The following is a 16,494-nucleotide window of genomic DNA, read 5'->3' as shown; positions in this document are numbered from 1 at the left end:
GTAAGATGAGATAAGATCGAGTCTCGTCAGTAAGAGGGGCCTGGATCGTATCCTGTCTTGATGTTGGGTCTTTGTTAATAATTCAACATACAGTATGGTTTTTAAAAGCGTCTAGAGATAATGTTTGTTGTGATTTGGCGCTATACAAATAAAGATTGATTGATGATCCTCCCTACTCCTCTGTGCACAATCTCCACCCCTCTGGTCTGCTAAGGTGTGAGTGACATTTGATCTGTATTACGCCATTGCTTTTGGTGTTGGGCTACTTAAAAAAAGAACCAACATGTGTCATGAAAGGTATCCCATGGGCTCCATTTGTTTCTAACAATAACTAGAGGAGTGACACAGACAGCTGTCCTAAATTACCTCACACACACTCAAACATACACACACAGACAAAGCAGCATTCACTGTTCTTAGGAAGGCACATTGCATTGAGAATTAAAACCACATTTTTCATTATTTTCAAACTTAGAGTTTGTAGACTGATAAATTCCTAAACTACAATGTATAACAGCGTGTCACCTACCTCAGTGTCGTAGGAATAAGAGTGTGTTGTAGGATTTTCACACTCCACTCATGCCGGTGGGACAGCTGCTGGTCCAGTCCTACGCGGGTGGTGATTTATCTTGTCGTCTGGTGATGGGGTCACCTACATCAGAGGAACTTTAGGGCACCAGCTGTGGGATAAAATCATCACATTTGTTTCTCAATCCTCGTCAACAAACTGATTCTAAATGTGCTGATTGCACTGACTTTGTTATTCTTTGTGTGGTTTTGACTCTGGCTGTATGTTACTCTATTTACTGATCTATGTTTTCAAGGCAATCAAGTTTAGAATTACCAGTAGAGCTTTAACCTCTCAATACAGCTTTTATGAGTCTTACGTAGCATTAATAAAAGGTTTATAACACACTGAAGTATGGCTTAAATTAGTAATGGCATTGAGGCACATGGGTTAACAAAATTGCTGTATTTTCAAATATTTACAAGGCTCGCTTTGTATTTTTCAACCTGCCTCCCATCAAGGGTTACAGTTTTGAACAGAAATAGCACTCATATCTTCTTCTATTAAACTGTAGTGTTATAACACATAAAAGCTAAATAAAAGGTTAAAGTGATGCAAGATTCTGATGATTTGTTCCCATCTTCAAGATTTTGAGCTGAAATCATGCTACCTGGATACAAACAACACGAGATGCAAAGGTGTGATGGTCTCTTGGTTTCATCAAAAGCTGTGCGCAGTTTGTATTTATTGTATTCTAAATTTACAGATTTAAAAAAAAGTGTCTGCCCATGTCTTAGAACCATTATGAAAGTTAACGCACAAATTCCATATACATCTCATTGTATCTTACATAGAGGGTAAAAGTATAGGCATGAAGGTGGCATTTTTTTCAGATTAAAGGCTCAAAAGAATCAGAAAGAAAAACATGAATAAATAGAAAGTGCTAACCTTAGCAGAAAAAAAAAAGAATACCTTCTTATAGAACAAACAAAAAAACAAAAACTGCAGTGTGGAAGTTCTTGAGCTCAGTTATCCTGCAAAAATCAAACAATCCATCCAAAGCATGTGGTCTGATGCTAGAAACGAGCGACAAAGACCCACAGACAGTGAAGTCGAGCATCTGGACTTATCTATAAATGATGTGTACTGTGTCTAAATATCACTAAACATTGAGAGAAATCTGTGGCAAATTCTTTTCCTCTGTTCTTAGTTTTCATCTGATTAATGAAAAGGCAATCTGGAGCGGAGACTCACACACACATAGCAGTATTTCAGCAGAAGCTACAGTTGAATATTTGTTTCTCTCCTCCACTCAAAAAAACCCCCACAAACACTCAAACTAATAAAACATATTGAGTCAAATTTCTGCAGGTCAGTTTTGGTGAAGTTATCAAGACCTAACCATGTTTTAGATTTTACAGTTGAAAGCTTTGGGATCTTTAAAAAAAAAAAAAAGTTTTAATGACAACAGGGTCATTAAAAGTCATGCACGCTGCAAATAACTGCATGCAGTAGTTATGGTAACCCATCCAAGCACTTTTTATTTAGTAATAGTCATGAACACACACAGCAGCTTGATCAGAGGAGCCTCAGAGATGCCCTCTTTGACTTTTTGAATGTGGAGTATTTATACGGAGAGCCGTTTGCATGTCACAGGAAGCGAAGGTGTGCCACAGCTGCCTGTAACATTTACCTGATAAAGAAAAGAAAAGTTATGTGGATTGATTATCAACTTCATATATATCTTATATATATTTATAGATTTCTCTTCTCTCGCTCGCTCACTCAGTTGCTTTAGCGCACTCGCACATTTATCCCACTTGCTCTCATTTATTTTTGTTTACAATGTAACAAAAATGGTGACAGGCCTGAAATTACAATCACCAAAAACAAACTCAGAAAATAGAGGTGGGAGGGGAGAAGAGAGATGGGGTTGGGGAGGGGGAGGACAGGGGTGAGGGACTGCTGCTGTTTGCTGCCCATCACTGACAGTTGCAGCAGAGAGGGCACAGTCTGCTTGATGCTCGGACATCAAAGAGGAGGCGGCGGAGGCTCCTTCCCCGTAGAGCTGCTCTCTCTGAGCTGGAGGTTCTCCAGCGCCACATCTAAAGGCATGATATCCACGCAGCCCATCGCGCCGAAGTCTGCGAAGTCTCGGCGCTCGTCCTCGTCCGAGGAGGAGCTCTCCTCGTGCATCAGCGTGGAGAGGAGCAGCTCCTGGACGAACAGGCTGCGGTCGGCGCGCTCTCCTTCTAGAAACTGGCGCTCTGCTTCAGACATCTTAGGTTCATTCAACCTGTGGGAAACAGTGGACAGTTAAAAACACTCAGATGGTGCTTTCCACCCTGCTTGTTACTGTCCAGTGTTGAGTTTCTGATTGAAACTTTGAGCAATCGAATAGATGTATCATTCTATTCAACATGTTGTTACATCTAGGGATGGAAATCATCCTCCTCTATTGACACTGATCATCAAGACCCCTTAATGTTCAGTCTCAATTGATCCCCTGATTCTTTTCGGGGTTTTTGGTGCAAAGATGAGACTTGTGTTTTTAATATTTAAGCAATAAATTATTGTACATCAATATTAATATCTGCTTTGAAAAATCTTGTCATAAGTACTTTTAATAATGTGTTGTAGGCGGATTGGAGCTTGTGTTGGGGAGTTAATCAGGTCATAATTCCATCTGTTACATCAATATTATTTTGCTGCATAAACAGCAGAGGCAGATAGCTGCCCAACATGAGTCTGGTTCTACTCAAGGTTTCTGCCTGTTAGAAGGAAGTTTTTCCTTGCCACTGTAACTAGCTAAATACTATGAGGTGCAATGCTCATGGTGGATTAAGATGAGATAAGACCTAAGTCCTATCTGTAAGAGGGGACAGGATCATATCCAGTCTTGATATTGGGTCTTTGTTAATAATTTAGCATAGAGTATGGTCTAACCTGCTATGTTTGGAAAAGCGTCTTGTGATTTAGCGCTATACAAATAAAGATTGATTGATTTGACAACAATGCTGATGTGCAAGCCTGACAAGGTTGGTTCCCTCTCCCCTCTTCCTAGCAAGTACCTTTTTTGGCACTTGAATTGCATTTTGCTTCCCCTTTTTCTTTTGCTTTCAGGATTTGTAGCCAAACGGGAAATGTCAAACATTCATGTGCATTCAAGCATTCTTGACCACCAGAATTCTTCATGATGTAGTCTAAACCTGGTGGCTGGCTATTCAATCTTAATCCCAAACTTTATTTATCCGTCAGCGCGTGTTTGTCCACCAATGATTTAAGTTAAATGCCATGACTCAACTTGAAATTTAACGCCACGTCACTGTCAGCTGACGAAAGACTCATATGTTAGAATGTTGTTCATAGACTTCAGCTCAGCATTTAACTCAATCATTCCCCAACAGTTCATTCACAAGCTGGACAGGTTGGGGCTGAGCACCTCAATGTGCAACTGGCTGTTGGACTTCCTGACCAGAAGACCACAGGCAGTATGAGTCGGCAGTAACAGATCCAGCACCCTCATAGTGAACACAGGGCCCCCCAAGGGATGTGTGCTGAGCCCCCTCCTCTTCACCTTACTGACCCATGACTGCACACCGTTGCACAGCTCTAACATCACTGTGTGGTACGGGGCCTGCACTGCGTCCTGCCGAATGACCCTACAGCGCATCGTGAGAACAGCTGAGAAGATTGTTGGTGCCTCTCTCCCCTCCCTCGATGACATTTACTCTTCACACCTCACCCGAAAAACCCTGCGCATAGCAGGCGACCCCTCCCACCCGTCTCACAGCCTCTTCAGCATGTTGCCATCAGGAAGGAGACTACGCAGTCTCCGGGCCAGAACCAACAGACTGAGGGACAGTTTTATCCACCAGGCAGTCAGGATGCTGAACTCTCTCCCTGTTTTGCCCCCTCTTCCCATAGTGCCCCCTTCACAGACTTGCCCCGGTCACTGACCTTTACAAAAGCTTTCTAATGTAATACTTTAAAATCAGACAATAAATTAAAATTTGACTACCAAATGAAATTTGTCACCAAGAACTTTGTGTGGGAGGAATTAGACACCAAAACAACATAACAGCAAACACAGAAAATTAATCTAAATAAGCAGTGCACTGATGAAGTCCAAATCATACTCCGTGCTCCTTTTTATTCTAAGGTTTATTTTTTGGGCCCTTTGCTCAGAGAGAGGATAGGATAGGATAGTGGATAAACAGAACCTGAGCGGCTGACCCCACTCACCGTGCTAATAGGAACTGGGAGCTGTGGGATGAGGACGAGGGGTTGCTTTCGCCCACGGTGGCAGTGTTGGCGGTTGCTGTGCTGGGCGGAGGGATGGCGGTGCCAGTGTTGCCGGGGTTGTTGCTGCGTCGTGTGGCGTGCCGGCCTGTCTCCACTTGCTGTCGTGCCGCCTGCGCCTGCTGCCGCTCCAACTGCAGCTGCATCTGGAGCTGTTGGAGCTGAGAGGCTGAAGGCCCTGATGAGTTTATCTGGCCCCCCGCTGCACGCCGCACACCTGACAGCTGAGACAACAACTCTACAGGAGACACAAACAACACGCTTCGTCAGCTGTTTCTGAATAACGCATCATTTCAAAAGACGACAGGACAGAGATACCGGTAAGAAGATGTGTGTGTGAGAAATACAGAAGTACATTTGATATGAGCGAGCAAGCAGGTAACTAATGGGATATAACAAATAACTGCCTGCGTTAGGGCTGATGGGTTTGAAACATTTTTAAAAAGTTACATATTTTTATTTTAACTCTTGTATACATGCGTGTTTTCCCTTTTTGGTCCCATAGGGACACTGCCAAAAAAAAAAGCCCCTAATATTTTTTGCTCCCTAGAAAAGTCCGACTTGTTGGACTTCAGTGTTAGCTTCTCTACACTGGCTCCCCATACAATCTAGAATATAATTTAAAATCCTTTTTCGGACCTACAAAGCTCTTAATGGTCAGGCACCTTTGTTTCTTAAAGAGCTTATAGTGCCCTATTACCCCTCTAAAACGCACGCTCTCAGCATGCAGGCCTGCTCGTCGTACCTAAAGTCTCTAAAAGTAGTATGGGAGGTAGAACCTTCAGTTATTAGGTCCTGTCTCCTTTGGAATCATCGACCAGTCAGGGTCCGGGAGGCAGACACCCTCTCTGCTATTAAGACTAGGCTTAAAACTTTCCTTTTTGATAAAGCTTATAGTTAAAGCTTGCTCAGACTTTGACCAGCTCTTAAGCCTGATTTATACTTCTGCGTCGAATCAACGGCGTAGCCTACGCCGGGGGTCCGAGTGGCTCCCGTACCTACGCAGAGGCCTACGCACGTAGCTGACGTCCAACTCCTCCAAAATGTAGCTACGCGTAGAATCGACGCAGGCCGCAAGCCCTGTGATTGGTCCGCTCTGCGGCATTGTGTTTCCCGCATTTACAGCACTTCCGGGCTCTCGGACATCGGCCGCAAATCGGCCGTGTATTTCATCTCCTCCTCTCTATTCTTCCCTGTAATCATGTCTGCATGATAAACAGCAACACGTCAGCCCCTGCTGCGTAGGAGCGAAGTATAAATCAGCCTTCAGTGTGCTGCTACAGGCTTAGACTGCCGGGAGAACTGGCACACTGACACACTGGGATCCTATCTTTTCTGATGTTTATTTCCTCATATGTCCTCACTACACTACTAAACAGAACTTTCTAGACTGCTCTCTGTTTGGCCTGACAGGTGAAAGATTATTTTCTTATCCTCTTAAGTTCCTGTCTTTGCTTTGTCAATTTGTAAACGTCTGTTTTTAAAGGTGCTTTAAAGTTATTATTCATATTCATATTATGGTTATTATAATTATCATAAGGGAATGGACGAAATGCAGACCTCTGCGACATCACAGCTGGCAGCCAGAAACTTACCAAAAGCATGCCCATTAAAATGTCTTCATACCCTTCTACACGTCTGTGTTGTTAGCTGTGAGCTAAAGGACACGTTAACTTACTTTGGACTTTGTCTACAGTGTGGAAAAGGAGAACACCCATTAAAGACAGCTCAACCATTGTTGCTTTTTTCCAAATCAGCCGGTTGAGTGGTCGCTAGATACAAACATCCACATGGAAAATAAAAAAATGTATAGGTCCATTGTACATGTCAGAAAATCCAGAATTCTAGATATATCCTGAGGAATTAAACCCTGAGATACATATTATAGAAGGCCTTTTTAAAATCAGTAAAATCCAGTACTGTTCTGGACATATTTTGTTCCGTTTATGAGCCTCCTTAAACGGAGAGAAACTTATTTTTCCTTGACTTTTTAATTAGATGTTTTTGTTTTACCAATTTTGGATGCACTCTAAACCCAAGCTTTCTTGAAAAATGAAAACAAGTATTTAGAGAGGCTAATGTTAACCTGTAGATTTAACAGGGGCTGGTTATCAGTCATATAATGCAATTGCTTTGTTGGTATGTACCTAGATTCCACCAGAGAGCGTCCTATTTGAGGAATATTACCTGCTGAGTTCACCAAAATACACCTGACTCACCTGCGATGGGGTCCATTGCTTCTCTGTTACTGGGGGTGTAAGTGGAGCTCTGGGATGAGGAGGATGAAAGTCCCCCCGTGGAGCCGCTAGTAAAGTGCATATTTGTCCGCCGTGCTCTGGGACCGCCCAGCCCTCGACCAGGGTGGAACATCCTGCGTACATGTCGAACACTGCTGGACTCATCGTACACACAAACAGTTAAGGGGTAAACACAGTTGTGTGTTGTGGCAATATTTCTTCAAACATTTAAACAATAAAATACATGCTAATGAAGTATTTAGAAAAAGAAAAAGGATATTAAATCTCTTGGCGCTCTGTGTTCAAGTGTGAGGTGAGCTGTGAAGTCGTCTGTGACGTGGTTGGGATCCCCCCCTGGCAAGGCAGCACATATTGGACAGATCTGAAATGAGACAGGGTGACAGGTTGACGTTTGGGAGTAATGTTGCCACTGGATGACATTTTAATGTCCAGTATGCTAAACAAAAACATGGAGACAAGAATTACTGTAACATTTTGAGAGTAAGGTTGAACCCTGTTTAATTTTCAGGTAGCACTGCAACAAGTGGCCTGACAATCTCGTTCCAACCCCAACTCAGTTGAGGCAGATGGCTGTCTGACGCGAGTCTGGTTCTGCTCGAGGTTTCTGCCTGTTCCCTTGCTCCTGTAACTAGTTAAATACTGCGAGGTGCAATGCTCATGGTGGATTAAGAAGGGATAAGATCGAGTCCTGTTAGTAGGAGGGGACAGGATCTTTTCCTGTCTTCATGTCGGGTCTTTGTTAATAATTTAACATAGAGTACCGTCTAGACCTGCTTTGTTTGTAAAAGAGTCTTGAGATAATGTTTGTTGTTATTTGGCGTTGTACAAATAAAGTTTGATATCTGAGTGTATCAGAGTTTACTGATATCATCGCTCTCTCTCTCTTTTATCCTCCTCTATCCTTCTATCAAACCCCAACTCGGTCGGGGCAGATGTCTGTCTAACATGACTCTGGTTCTACTCGAGGTTTCTGCCTGTTAGAAGGAACTTTTTCCCTGCCACTGTAACTTGCTAAATACTATGAGGTAGAGCTGTAGTCGGGCCTTAAAAGTTAGACCCGACCCGACCCGACCCAAGCCCGACAGAATTATGCCCGAACCTGTTTGAAACCCGAATGACCTGGATTTTTTTTTAAGCCCGAACCGATTTACAGCCCAACTGCCCGACATTATTAATTACTGATCTGGCTGATTTTGCAAGATTTGGGTCGGATGGTGTGTCGATCTTCCACCAGCCAAGAACATTGGTTTAATCTTCCATGACAGTCGTTTTAATGTAGCGAGATACCTCGTCATCTTCCCAGTCAGATCCCTGTACATTTTCCCACTCCTCAAAATTCGCTCTTTTGGCCGGGGGATGAGTGTGAAAACATTCTCAGCTGGTTAAATTTTGGCCAGAGGAATGTTGTGATCTTATACAGGTCCTGTATTATCATTTATTCCTGTATTTATATTTATTATGAGCCAGTGCTCATGCCGTTGATGCACGACTGCTTGCTGAGGGGAGTCCACATTCACCTGACCGCTTATTTACAGCGCAAGCCCGAGCCTGGCCCAAGCCTGTGTAAAAATGATAGAAACTATGACCGAACCCGAACCGGCGGTCCGGTCGGGTTGGGTCGGGTTCGGACAAATGTCTTCAGCTCTGCTATGAGGTGCAATGATCATGGTGGATTATGATGAGATAAGACTGAGTCCTATGTAAGAGGGGACATGATCTTATCCTGTCTTCATGTCGGCTCTTTGTTAATAATTTAACATGGGGTACGGTCTAGACCTGCTATGTTTGTAAAAGCGTCTTGAGATAACGTTTGTTGTGATTTGGCGCTATAGAAAATAAAGATTGATATAGAACTAGTCAATTATTTTTCAAACTAAACATAAAAACAAGAAGTCTGAACACATAACTGTGGCCTCTGGGGGGGGTCAAGCAGTGCTTTTATATTGTTATCTGACATTTATAGACAAAATCAAATCATAACAGTGATATAAATAACTTAACAAGAGATTCAACGAAGAGGACAAATGGTTGTTGTTTTCTTTGCATTTGTCATCCTTCGTTTTCCTTAACTTTCAATCAGCTGTTCCCTCTAACAAATCCTGTCTGAGCAGCTAATCCTGAACACATCTCTTTCCTCTGCGCCATAGAGGTCTATTGTTATCTAAAAACTACAGAAAAAAACCAACACATGAATGAGACACATTGTGCACTGGGTGACGCTGACTTACAGTTACAATGAAAAACAGCCAGTGTACTTTATATTGAGTCAATCCGATAGACTCCATTCTGGTGCTACAAATACTCATTAATGAACCGAATGAGTATTCATCCGCTGCTGGGAATAGTCCCAAACAAATGCATAATTTCCTCCTGCATGAGGTACATTAGCTAAGAACAATCAATGTAAGCTGTTTAAATGTGACTGTTTGCTTTCCTAATGAGTGAAATGTGCAGTACCCCCAGCCAATAACAACATGTATAAAATAAAGCAACCAGGTGACCGACAGTAATCATGCAACAAAGAGGAAACTTCTCATTCTGCTTTTGGGGATTCAAATAAGAAAACACAGGTACAGTTTTTGGAAGTTGTAAATCATTGAGATGAATAAATCTTTTTATTTTACTCGGTTGTGGGCTTTGTTGATAATAATAAAATGGAGCAGTGATATTACTACCTGGCTCTACCTGGAGTGCTGTTTTCTCAGAGCTGTTGTTTGACTTAGCAGTGGACCAAATCATAAAAATCCTGCCTCGACAACAACTAATCCATAAATCTGTGTGTACATTCTGGGAAGTCATTTTAGCTGTGTGAAGAGCAGAACTCTGAAGTACAAACAGACTGATGGCAAAGATTCTGGCAAACAGGGATACACAAAACATAATAATCTACAGCTTGAACAAGTGTAAAGCCTGATTTACACTTGTGCATCAACCTTACGCAGCAGTAGCTGACGCGGACATGAGCACTACATAATTGTTTGTCGATGTGTTTGTGTCACTCCCCTGAAACGCTTGAGGGCAGTGTTGTCTCTCTGATAGTCGGGCCGTCTGTTTCAGGCCCCGCTACGTTTTCTGTTTACTTTGTTCACAGCGATTCTGAGCGTATTATGTTAATTTACAGTTGATACATGTTGCCGTTTATCATGCAGCAATGATTAAAGGGAAGAATCGAGAGGACACGTCGGAGGAAATTAAATACACAGCTGATGTGCGGCCAATGTGCAGGGATACCGGAAGTGCTGTAAATACAATGCAACAGAGTGGACCAATCACAGGGCTTGTGGACCGTGTCTATTCGAAGCGTTGTAGGGCTGCCAAGATTAGTCGTCGACGACTTATTTAATAATTGACGTCATCGTTTACTTTTTGAAGCTTTGTTTTTCTCTCGAAACTGCTGCTGTACCTTCCGCTGTCTTGTCTGCCTTTTTGTTCTTGACGCACATGCGCAGTAGTGGTAATCGGGGTCAGCCATGGTAATCGGGGTCAGCCGTGATGTAACCGGAAAAGTTATGCCCAAACAGTATCATGGCTAGCCGGCAAAGGAGCTCGAAAGTTTGGGAGCATTTTCCCGAAATAAAAGAGAAAAATGTGCAATGCAAAGAACACGCCTTCCATGGTAGTACGACGGCGATTCACGAGCATCTGAAAAGGAAGCATGTCGTGGCTGATTCAATTTCTGACAAAGAGGGACAGCCACCTTGGTAAGCTAACGGGCTAGTTGCTGCTAACATCAACATCAACAGTGAGCTCTTTACTTAACAGCGATGTCACGTTTGAATAAGAAATGTGATGACGCTGATATTTTATAACGTTACGTTACAGTGCTAAAAAGAAATACGTTCCTCTTTAATGGACAACGTTGTTACCATTGTGCCTTTATTTTATTTTGCACTATCACATTAAAAAATGTCAGAAATGCTGCTACAAGCTGCAAAGTTCATTAAAAGTTGAATGAACTATCATCTTAATTGTCTTTATTGTTAGTTAGCACATACTTTAAACATTTCAAGCTGGAAACGAATGATGGTCAAATAAGAGCAGCTGGATAAGATGCAATTTACGTATGATCCGATTAGTTGACTAATCACAAAAATAATCCGTGACTAGTCGATTATCAAAATAATCGTTTGTGGCAGCCCTAAAGTGTTGTTACATTTTGAAGGAAGTGCGCGTTGGTTACGTGCGTAGACCTTTGCATAGGTATAGGAGCTACGCAGGCTGACCACGTAGGCTACGCTGTCAATTCAACACAGAAGTATAAATCTTCTTTAGGCTTTAACAAGACTGTTTGAGGTTCTTTAATACTGTGCTGAAATAATGTTCATGACTTAAATATAAAAAAGTATGTAAGGATCCTTTAAAACTACATGATTTTAACACTTATCGCCAAGCTGCAACCATGCCTTTATCAATGTTGCAAAAGCCTTTTCTGTAAGTTGCATGATGTTGAAAATAATGGTGGTGCCGTTGTTGCAGTATACTCACCACCTCTGTGGAAGTCTCTGCATGTTCAGAGGTGACATGCTCCTGTAGGGACGTCTCTGTGTAGCCCATTTTGCCACAGTAAGGACATGTGAATGACTGGGGTTGCTCTACTGAAAAAGTGTCTCCACCATAATACAAGTCTGCAAGAAAAAGACAGTCACAAAAGCATTTGTTACCATCAATCATTGCTTCACCTATTAAGATAAATTAAGTAGCTTCAGTACAAGATTATAGTCAGTTAATCACACTAGCAATGACTTGAAACATAATGAATGGGAAATCAAACAGTTGGTTATAGTGAACGCATAAGATACGATGATTGTGGTACGAAACTATGAAGAGAGTAGTCCTGTGTTTTTGTCCTGTACAATGCTGTTGAGGATGCTTTGTCAATACGCCTTCTGGTAATAATACGACTTGTGTACCAGCTGTGTAATCTAAGCTAGCCAGACGTGTCAAAACTGTGCCCTGTCCTCTTCAACCTGAGCCAAATCGTTTTGATCAGTGATTCCAACTTCACAGTTTTCATAAATGCTAGAATAAGGGAATCCGATCGTGAGCGTACATGCGTCAAGCATTTAACCGGAATGAAAGTATTCTGATATACGTACAGTTTCTCCACCGATTTAATGTGAGGAAAATAACAGAAGAAACCGTTCCAACCGTTAAATCCAAATAAAATCACTGTCAGCACAACAAGCCTCTACAGCTTGCTCCTCCTTTCATCCCTGCACAAGAGATTACATTCTTCTCCTCTCTAGCGTATTTGAATTTAGATGTCTGAATTTTATTCATTCATTTATCTATTTTCTGACCAATAAAAGATCTTTAAAAGTGTTGGCTACTGGTCAGTTTGGCTTTGCTCCCATGTTTCTATCCATTCCTACAATGAAAAAAAGCAGAAACTCATCAAGACACATGGAATGATCATGATCGTATCAAGTGTTTACATGGCTAGCATTCTGAATATTAAATGGCATTATCCACCTCTTTTGAATTGGGTGAAATCAGATCCAATCAACCTATTTCGACTGAAATGTTGACGTTTTTGTCAAATTTTTCCGATCATATGTGGTCCATGTATTTATAGCTATTGTTGGGTCCTGGCTAATCTCTGTAAAACACCCTTCAAACACATCACAAGATGCTGCCATCTTGTGAAAGTGTGGATGAGCAAAACAAGACAAGACCACAGGGTAAGGCCTTTTCCGTCATTATGGTCTTGACTAAAACTGTGACAGATGATAAAGAGTATTGCCAAAGAGTGCCAATACCTGCAGATACTCCTATTGTGCTCAAATCAAATTGTGGCCTTATGGATGCACCATATTACCAGCTCCAGGTTTTCAGGATCCATTAACTAGTGGGAGACTTATGTTCAAGCATTACCAGCATTTGAAAGTGTACATTTTCTTGTGTTGGTCAGACATAAATAGAGACGATAAGCTAAATGTTATGAATGTTATGTTACCCATTTTATCGTTTGCCCTGGTGTACTGAAAACACATCAATCTGTGACTGAAATTGTGGAACAAACCAAACCTTGCAAGACCAGTACACCCATACATTATCATACACTGCTTTCCAGCAGTTCCTTACCATAGTCTACCCTGGTTAATATACACTGCATGGGGTGCTCTGTCGTGTGCCTTGTCGTCGTGGCGCCACTCTCGTAGCACGACGCGCACAGGTCGTAGTCGTAGCAAATTAAACACTTGAACCGTCTTCCTCTGAAGTTCCCTTTTAAACACGCATCACAGCTCACACCTGTAGCAGAGGAAAGAAAGGAGAATGCATAGTCAAACACATGGACCTGACAATGCAGTTACAAATTCCTTATAAATGCGTCTGTGCAACCAGCAGGGAGAAAGCGAGCCTCTATCTGTAGGCCAGTCTCACTTACACGAGCATGTGTTTTTGGAGTGGCACCAACCCACAAGTGCCAACAATGAAGAACTCTGGCATTCCAATGAAGTTCACAAGCAAGGTCTCACAGAGGCAGATCAGAGGTACATCAAAACATCTGAGAGCTATTACACAGTTTGTTGCTCATTTATTGCCCTGTGTAGTGTGTACACGTTTTCAGGCAGTAGTTTTCTAAATCTACGTAAATGGTTTAAAGTAAATGGACAGAAGGCATCCAAACAGGTTACAACTGGAGTCAACACATCAAATAGTTTGGCATCTCTTTTCCACTGTTTATTACATGATTACAGTAAAAATGATTCATGTAAGAAGTATTCAGGAACAGTCAGTAATTTTCTATGAGACATCATTATGAAAGTTATCATTGTACACAAACTCCTGCCTCACTGACATTTCCTTCAAAGGGGGACAAAAAACTTATTTGGAAAATATTGGATAAGCAGGTACCAGGAAATTCCCTTTGATGAGTTATCTAATGCCTTAGCACAAAACTCATCAATGCTGAGAGGAAATCTCCACAAAAAGTAACATTTAAGAAAATATTGAATTAATACATGATCATTTGTTTTGCTGATGGTCTGTTTTACATTTGGAGGCCGTAAGAAAGCATCAGTATACATTTCAGTATTTTTATAGGGTCAGGTGAATAAAAAAAAACCTCCTCACTGAGGCTAACGATTAGCTTGAACAAAGATATCAACTTGCATGATTCAGCCATCACCTTTATGTGTTGATTAAAGGTTTGTCACTAGAGTGTAGTGTCACCTTTGTAGTTTTTCTTTTAAAAAAACAGCACTTTCCTGTGTGAACATATGACCAATTTGCATAAGAAGTTTCGATTGCCTTCATCGCAAACACTAGGCTGCCTTTAGGGTAAAGTTTGACAAGAGCCAATGTTGCCCTACTTATACAAAGGTAATGGAACTAACTTAAGCATTTCATTATCCCACAGGGTCTATCTGAATAGTATACTCATTTAAGCTTTATAGATACATTTGCCATACAGTTATACAAGGTAACCCCGTGTCTGGCCTGCTTGGTGGTGTCTGAAGTGAACCAAATTCACAATCTTATCTGGTTTGTAGTCAAACAAACCCTTACCAGCTAGTAGCCTGCCAGCTAGCTTAAACTTAGTGACTGGTTTCTGGTCATGAGGCCTCAGACTTGCTGTCTTCTTCTTGATGACAGTGCATTCGCTAACAACATTAGCGATATGCGACTGAACGAGACAGAGTGGCGTTAACACTAGAGCTACTGTGTCTGAAAAATAACATGTAACACACAATGAAACAAAGAGGTGTTACTCGTGGTAATGGGAAATGACATACTGTTACGCTAATAAAGATGTGAGCAACATTGAGTCGTTGCTAGCAGGACCGACGACTCCTTATGTTGGCATACATTAGCCTTCAAGCTAGCACAGCTAACGTAAGGTAACGCAGTACCTAGCAACGGCTAACTGCTAAGCCCCGCAATGTTGCCGTATCATTGCAGACATGTTGAGGGGAGCTTTAGCTGTTTGACTCGAATTACAAGATATTGGAGACGTGTACAAATAATAAGTGTTGCTACCGAATGTGTATGTTAAAGGACAGCCAAGAAACATGCCGTAAAAAAACGCAGCACCCCCCACCCCTTAGACTCGAATAAGCACTTAGCAAAGCTAGCTTGGAAGCTAGCTGCTCAGGTAATGTAGCCACCAACCAAGGCGCTGTGTGGACCTGTTTATCAACTCACCCTCATGTCGGGACATCCTACAAACAGCGACACAGCCCCTCCTCGGGCTCCCCAGTGCGATTAATAGGGATCGACGCAGTCTTTTAGGTACTAAACTGGAAAAAGCTTTCACCCTCGTCTCTTTTTCGAGCAAGATGGATCCGCCAGCAGCTTACAGTTTGTTCTGCTTCCCCTCCCAGAGTGTCACTTATCGCTAAAGGTTGCGGGTGAACGCTAGGCGGCGCACTCCTACATGAAATCACTCAGTCTTTCTGTGAGGTCCACAGTCTGGGGAATTACTTCCCTTATTTTTACCTCACAGGAATTCCACTTCTAGACAGAGGAAGACAAAGTACACAGCTTCATTACTTCAGTCAAACTATAGATATTCAAGGTCAAATATTACTCCAATACAAGTGGAAGTTGTTCAGTCAGATTATTACTTGAGTTAAAGTACAGAATCAGAATCAGCTTTATTGGCCAGGTATGCTTGAACACACAAGGAATTTGACTTGGTAAGCTGTGCTCTCTTTGTACAAGACCAAAAATAATGAAAAATAATAATAATAATAATAATATCAACTATAAACACAAAAAGAACAACAAGTAGGCATTACTGATATGTACAGGCTAAAATAATATGATAATAGTGCAGTGGTTAGTAGGGCAGGGGTAGTTTTATATTAAAAAAGTACATGTAGCTGATAGTTAAAGGCACTATGAGGAGTTTTTCACCAGCTGAGAAACAGACTGAAACCAACTCTGATGCCTCTTTATAATCTTCAAAAGCAAACAAAAACATAAACAACAACACTGATACCTTCTCTGTTGTCATTTTTAATGCCCTAAACCGCTCAGAGGGGGTAGGTGTCAGACCACATGATTGACATTTGGCTTTAGAAACACCCTTTTTCAGCTGTTTTCATGGCAAATAATCACATTGAGTGATAAATCTGGCTTTTAAAAGACAGCAGGGTGAGGTTTTTGTTGAAAACGCTACTTTTGCATGTAAAGAAAAAGAGATAAGAGGTATCACTTTGTCCACAATAGGGCACAAAAATTGATATAAATCAAAAGTTCCTCACAGCAGCTTTAAATAATAAAATGAATAAAATATGTGAATTCTGTTTGGAGAATTGTTACATTTTCTATTTACATGTATATTTACATGTATATTTACAGAGAGTATTTATCTGGCAGGTATGACATTGTTAAGGATTAGTGTTCATCAGAGTGACAGCCTGGGGGAAGAAACTGTTCTTATGGCGGGTTGAAGTACTTGCTTTTAAAAATACTGAA

At 41.6% G+C, this 16,494-nt stretch overlaps 1 protein-coding gene across 2 annotated transcripts; it reads right to left on the bottom strand.

Annotated features, from left to right (window-relative positions):
- Positions 1–1,209: 1,209 nt before the first annotated feature.
- Positions 1,210–15,469, bottom strand: kcmf1 (potassium channel modulatory factor 1). 2 transcript variants are annotated; one of them, XM_034709899.1, is made up of 7 exons: positions 15,217–15,469; positions 13,153–13,320; positions 11,554–11,693; positions 7,328–7,429; positions 7,030–7,213; positions 4,754–5,048; positions 1,210–2,804 (listed from the first exon to the last, which is right to left on the bottom strand). In XM_034709899.1, the coding sequence occupies exons 1-7, from the start codon at positions 15,230–15,232 to the stop codon at positions 2,540–2,542; spliced, it is 1,170 nt and encodes a 389-aa protein (XP_034565790.1). In that variant the 5' UTR covers positions 15,233–15,469; the 3' UTR covers positions 1,210–2,539. The 2 variants fall into 2 exon arrangements, with proteins under 2 accessions (XP_034565790.1, XP_034565792.1); XM_034709901.1 differs by lacking the exon at positions 15,217–15,469 and adding an exon at positions 14,808–14,917.
- Positions 15,470–16,494: the final 1,025 nt, after the last annotated feature.

This window comes from Notolabrus celidotus, chromosome 19, assembly GCF_009762535.1.
Source record: "Notolabrus celidotus isolate fNotCel1 chromosome 19, fNotCel1.pri, whole genome shotgun sequence".
Taxonomy (NCBI): Eukaryota; Metazoa; Chordata; class Actinopteri; order Labriformes; family Labridae; genus Notolabrus; species Notolabrus celidotus.
Note: the sequence above shows the minus strand (reverse complement) of the source record. Positions and strands in the feature narration are given on the sequence as shown.

Bases quoted from the DNA above. Each gene is read 5' to 3' on its own strand.
- kcmf1 (XM_034709899.1), bottom strand. The intron at 7,430-11,553 runs GTGAGTATACTG...GTCTCATTTCAG, and splicing joins CAGAGACTTCCACAGAGGTG to ATCTGTCCAATATGTGCTGC. The intron at 2,805-4,753 runs GTGAGTGGGGTC...TGTTTCCCACAG, and splicing joins TCCCAGTTCCTATTAGCACG to GTTGAATGAACCTAAGATGT.